Source organism: Pygoscelis adeliae, unplaced genomic scaffold (genome assembly GCF_000699105.1).
Source record: "Pygoscelis adeliae isolate BGI_AS28 unplaced genomic scaffold, ASM69910v1 Scaffold397, whole genome shotgun sequence".
Taxonomy (NCBI): Eukaryota; Metazoa; Chordata; class Aves; order Sphenisciformes; family Spheniscidae; genus Pygoscelis; species Pygoscelis adeliae.
Genome location: NW_008825212.1, coordinates 35,014 through 40,777, shown reverse-complemented (window position 1 = coordinate 40,777; position 5,764 = coordinate 35,014). Strand labels below are relative to the sequence as shown.

The window sequence follows — 5,764 nt, the reverse complement described above, 5'->3', positions numbered from 1 at the left end:
ATGTCAGGCAGCACTGACGGGAGTCTGCCAGTGTTTCTAGCCCCTGTACCTGTGGGCATGGCCCATGAAGGGCCTGGTGGGGTGGCACAGTGGTCACCTCAATCCCCTGCACCACCTGGGTGCTGGCCGGGATCCCCACCAGCAGCACAGTGGTGCTGCCCAGCCGGGACATGTCTGGCTGAGTTGAGCTAGAAAGGTTGCTGGGACAGGGCTGGCGAGTGCCGGAGCAGATAAGGCATTAGCCAGCTTTGTTTGGCTGGACGACATGAGTGATAAAAGGCTCCCAAGCCTCTTGGGGGGGGTCACCAGGCAGTAACCTTTCTTGGTTGAGTGCCACCCTCCCCACCATGTCCCTCCCTTGCTGGCTGAAGCTGAGGAGCTTGGCCTCCTGCCCCAGCTCGTGGTGCCTCTGAGCCAGCTGTCCCCGAGCCTCGGCCGTGCAGGAGAAAGCTCCCCAGAGGTACGAGCACGCCACAACTCAGCCCCTCACTTTGCTCCCTTATTTCCCAGGCAGTGTCTTTGGAGGGCAGCTCTCAGCCCCTCTCTGGGCTGCAGGGCTTTTTACATTGCCGGAGAGGCTCCGTGAGCTGGGACTCTGTTTCGCTGCCTTGCCCTGTCCCTTGATGGCACTGAAAGCTCAGCCTGCCTTTGAAATAGAGAGATCTGATAAAAAGGGTCAGTGAGAATGGGTATTTCTCAGTAGTTCAGTTGCACCAGTCCTTTTCTCCTGGCTGTGTGCATGCATTGACACGAAGCCAGCATCTTTTATCCAGTCACTTGTAAGGCATGAGTTGAATGCCTCTGTGAAGGCTTTCCAAGTCTTTGATGAACAGGAGCAGCACTGCAGAGGTTTATTGGATGACCAGTCTGCCTTTTTTCTGATGGCTCACACAGTGAAGGGTGGACCTGCTGCTCCCCAAATCTGGAGAGCGTCTCCAGAGCCTCCTCCTGCCCTCGCAGACTCTGGAGGGTTGGGACTTGCATTGGAGTGTGCTCCCGGCCTCCCTTCTCTGCATGCTTCGGGGGGCGAAGCAGTTTGTCATCAGGGTCTTCTGCCACTGTGTCCTTGCAGTGCCGCACAGGGAGGCGAGTGGGAGCGCAGCCAGGTAGGATGTGCCGCATCGGGCCATCCTGCCTGCAGCTCTAGGAGATACCACAGCCGTTAACTCATCAAAAAGTTTGTTTAGAAAGAGCCGGCAGAAGCTGGGGTGCTCCGTATCTAAGCAGGATTTCCCTCTTCTCTCCGTAAGGTCCCCTTTGCAGTGACCTTCTGTCACATCATGTCTGCCCCGCGGTGCGGACTGATTGATCCCAGCCTAATGCGGCTATTGCTAATTCTCAGCAGGATGCCCTGGGGTTTAGCTGAGACGTCGTGACCCGAGTTTGTCACTGGGGTGCTCTGGTTTCTAGGTAGCTGCAGGTCCTTAAATGACCTGCTCAGAGCCCCAGCCTCATTGGCAGAGCCTCTGTCAGCACTTAGCTGATTAACGTTAATGATGCTGAAGCTGAGCTACTGGCTGGCTGTGTTGGTGCTTGCGACGGGCTTGCTTACCTCCTGCATCGCTGGTGGCTGGGTCGGAGCAGTAGGGCCGTGCCCGGGGATGACCTGACGCTCCAGTGCAATGCAGCCAGTGGAGCCGCGTGGGACCTGCTGACTGCACTGTGACCAGCTCTTGTGACAGTCAGGGCTGGTTGCTGCTCGGGGTTGTTCCCACGCACACCTCCAGACTGCAGCGTGCAGGGAGCCTGAATCGCAGCAAAAGCCTTGTTGCCTTTGGGGCTGGACAGGAGGGAGGAGGACATGGGGAGGAGGCTGCGCCTGCGACTCAGCTCACTGCTGTGCAGAGTCCCGCGTGGTGGGACGTGCGGCAGAGGGCCTGGCCTCCATCACAGTGTCACCTTTGTCACCGACGAGCCAGTGAATTCAGGCACGTTGGCAATGGTGTTCCTCTTGGGCAGAAGCCAGGGCCGTAGGCAGTTGCTTGGATGTGTGAAGTCTTGTGGATTAACCCTTTGGGACCTCTCCTCGGTTGGGCTGTACTGTGCCAAAAGCTAGTTGTATCCAGTCTCTAAGCACAGTGGAGGGGCAGGGAGTGGAACTGAGGCTGTCTCTCCAAGCTTCCTGCCCTTCCGAGCTGTTTCAGGCCTCCAGCAGGTGACAGGGCTGGGACTGGCAGCCAGGGGTGTGGGGAAGGGTCTCTGCCCTGCAGCAGCCCTGGGACAGGGCGGCCACCAAGCCTCTGCCCATGCTGGGAGAGGAGAGGGCGGGAGGGGAGCCCTCACAGGGGCTCCCAGCTCATGGCTCTGGCTGTTCACCACAGCTGGAGCAGGCAGAGGGCAGCCAAAGGATTTGGGGGGCCTACTTGGGGCATGTTCCTCACAGAAGCTCCTTCTCCTGCACCCATCTCCCACCAATCCAATCCATCCCAGCGCACTGACATGAGGTGTGGGGATTCCCTTCCCTGTGTGAGAGTTAATCTAACTGCCTCTCCCAGTGCCCCCCGTGCTGGGGGGCTGCACTGCCCCGAGATTTTGCAAACAGCCCCTGAGAACAGTCCCCAGGGGCCCGGCAGGCGTGCTGGAGCTGGGGCTGGGGCTGCTGCCAGGGCTGGCGGGCTCAGCGCTGTGTTTCCCTGCAGGAGGAGAAGGTTTATGTTCAGCACCGCATCCAGGAGAACCGAAGGCTGGTGTGGGAGCTGCTGAGCAGCCGGAGTGCTCATGTCTACCTGGCTGGGTGAGTGAGAGGTCTCTCTGCAGGGACCGAGGGAGCGGGGCTGCACGTCGCTGCTTCGCTACCTCCCTGGAGGCATTCCCTCAGCTCAGCCTTCAGAGCGAGCACACCCTGCACCCCAGTAGGACTCTGGGGGCTGCAGTGACTGCTGCAGAGGGATCAGCTTGTTCCTTCTCTCCATATGTCCTGCTCCGCAAGCCCTGGGCTGAGGGGGCCATTTCTCACTTACCCTGTGCTCCGGTTAGGAGGGGCAGAGCTGGCACCATGGTAAAGCTGCTCCAGCCAATCCTGTGTGTCTGTCCCTCCAACTGCCAGTGCCTGTGACCGGCATCACCTGCCAGCGGGCTGCCTGGCTTCTGACCCACGGCAAATCCATACACGGGAGAGCCCCGGCCTCTCTTCACACCCCTCTCCTCCAGCAGGGCTCAGTGAAACCGGAGAAAAAGGCTTGTGCGATTCCTGTGGCCGCTCGGGTGAGCAGAAGGCTTTTAAAGCACAATATACCAGCTCCACCGGTGCTGGGGCTCGTGAGCAACAGCTTTTGGGACCCTCGGCACATCCTGGCTGGCTCTTCGCACCCGAAACTGCCTTCCCGGGGCAGGGATGAGCCGCATTGCACCGCAGCCTGCCTCTTCTGACAGCGCAGTAGTTCACCAGGTGGTTACCTTGGCCTGACTGGAAATCTCAAACAGTTGGCCAGAAAGTGGGGTCTGGCCTTTGGAGGCAGAGCATCTGCAGCTCCGTTCCTGGCTTTGTGGCTGTTTTCCTGGGCAAAGCCCTTAACCTGCCTGCCCTTGTCGCTGCCTGTATGGCAGGGAGGAGGCCGCTCACCCGCTGCCTGGGGTGAGGGTTGTGAAATGCTTTGGGCTCCTTGAGCTGGCGAGAGGCTGGCAATGGTGTTTGTCGTGCACCCCATGACCTGGAAAGCACTGTGCAAACCTGTGCCTCACTGTCGACAGGAGCAGCAATTTCAGGAGACTCTTTCCTGCCTGTCCCGCACAAGAGCAGGAACTTCCCCGGTGCCTCGCAGGGCAAGACTGGCCTCGCTGCATTCCTGGGAGAAGGAGATTTTTGTTTACTGCCCAGGAAGCGGAGGCCAGGCTGCCCACCACCCTGTCGTTCACTGCTGCCCCAGTGCTGCCGCCTGGTCTGGCATGCCTTGCTGCATCATGGGGCTTCCTGGGGCCCTTACCCCAAACCGGGTAATTCCTACCCACAGGTCTGGGGTTCGGGTTTGCCTTCCTCCATTAAATTGCAGTTAGGACTTGGGGTTGTGCCTCCATCCACAGCCCAAATGCCAAGACCGTTGCGTGCCCGTCTGTGGTGTCCCGATGGCTCCGTCCTCTCCCTCTTCCATCCTCTTTGCTATTTTCTGGTGCTGATGGGAGACACCCTGGGGACTGCCAAAAAAGATTCCTCTTCCTCAAGATCTTGGAAAGAGCATGGCTTGCACAGCTCCCCGCATTGCAGGATTTTGGAGTGGCCATGAGGATGCTCCTTTGGACATCGGGGTTGCTCTGAGACCCATCTCGCTGGGGTCTTTGTCCCTGGCATGGGGTGGCCCTCAGCCTCGATCAGGCAGGTGGGATCCGAGAGCCTCATCCTCCTGGCACGAGTGGTGACTGTTTGCAGCGGGCACTTTCCCACCCATCCTGAACAGCCCAAACCGGGATCACAGCGCTCCTCCTTGGCACCCAGACATCTCCTGTGGACTGCCAGTGGGGTGCCAAACAGGAAGGTGCAGGTGGGCTAGCCTGAAAATGGCCTTTTCTTCCCCTAAAAATAGTATTCGCAGCTTCAGCCACACTAGGAGAAGGATGGGGAAAGTGAATCCTGGGCTGTGTGTCCCTGAGCAGCGGCCCTGGGCCATGTAGTCTGCCTTCCCAGGCCCTTGCCGGCTGGGGCAGGGTCTGCGGAGCCGGGGCTGTATCTTCTGTCTGATTGTGCCCAGCTTATCTAGCCCAGGGGTGAAAAGGTTGAAAACGCCTCTCTCTTTCTGCAAAAAAATAGCTATTTGACATGTTTTCCATCACAAGCTCAGCTACATTATCTTGCATTTGCATATCAGTGCCTGACTCAGAAACAATACGACTCTTCCAAAAAAAGAAGACCTCCTTTCTGTGTATTTTGGGACATTAATCAGCTTCAAACGCAAGTCAGAATTCTGCCTTGTTCTTGGGAAACAGCAAGGACATTGCCAGATGCTCGTGCCAATTGGAGCAGCCTGGGAAATTTTTTATTGGATGTTTTTTTGTCGCACAGTCAGTTCATCAAATGAAACTCTCTCCAGGAAAAAGTCTGAATTTCTTATTTCCCATAAGAAATAATTGTGCTTGGAAGTGTTGAATCCTATTTGGGTATTTTCTACATGGGAGCTCGTGTTTGCTTCACCATTGCTCTTATTTTGAGGTTTGAAATTTGGGGTTACAAATGTTGCCATCAATACAATCATTTCAGATTTCTTGAAAGGAGGCAGCGGATGGAGTGAACTGGCTGTTCCTTCACAGCAGTTGTCTTACCCAGCTCAGGATCAGACATGTTTTCCGCTGAATGTTTCCCCTGAGATGAAAGGACAGTTTCCTGCCCTCCTGCTGATAAATTACGACTCATGCATATTCCCCATGTCCCTCTAATGAGGGTGGTGGGAAATGGAGCAATACGGAGGCCAGAGTTAAGGCTACCGAGCTGTGATGCTCCTTCGCCGGGGACTGGGTACCGAGGCCTCGTCTTTGCCTGCAAATGCCAGCGCTGAAAAGCCCTGTGTGGATAACGGTGCTGCTCTCTAGGGAGTGGTACGAGCTGCCTCTCGAAGCCTGTCATTTATTCAGGCCAGGCAGCCCATGTTGCAGGGTGAGGCAGGTTCCCACTGCCCTGGTGCAGCGGCAGCCCGCGCTGTGTGCCGGGGGCGGTGGGTTTGGCCGCAGGGACCGCTGCGCTGCTGATGGGCTGCCTTGCTGGAGCGCCGGGGATGCAGATAATGCCGCCGGTTTTCCTGCTCGCCCTCCATTGCGCTGCCTACTCTTTCTTCCAGGA

At 57.4% G+C, this 5,764-nt stretch overlaps 1 protein-coding gene across 1 annotated transcript in view; it reads left to right on the top strand.

Annotated features, from left to right (window-relative positions):
• Nucleotides 1-2,738, top strand: part of NDOR1 (NADPH dependent diflavin oxidoreductase 1) — an 11,656-nt gene extending 8,918 nt beyond the window's left edge. The window contains exons 14-15 of the mRNA XM_009329048.1: nucleotides 810-1,106; nucleotides 2,640-2,738. Of these exons, the coding sequence (XP_009327323.1) occupies nucleotides 810-1,106; nucleotides 2,640-2,738 (396 nt within the window). The remainder of the gene's footprint in view (nucleotides 1-809; nucleotides 1,107-2,639) is intronic.
• Nucleotides 2,739-5,764: the final 3,026 nt, after the last annotated feature.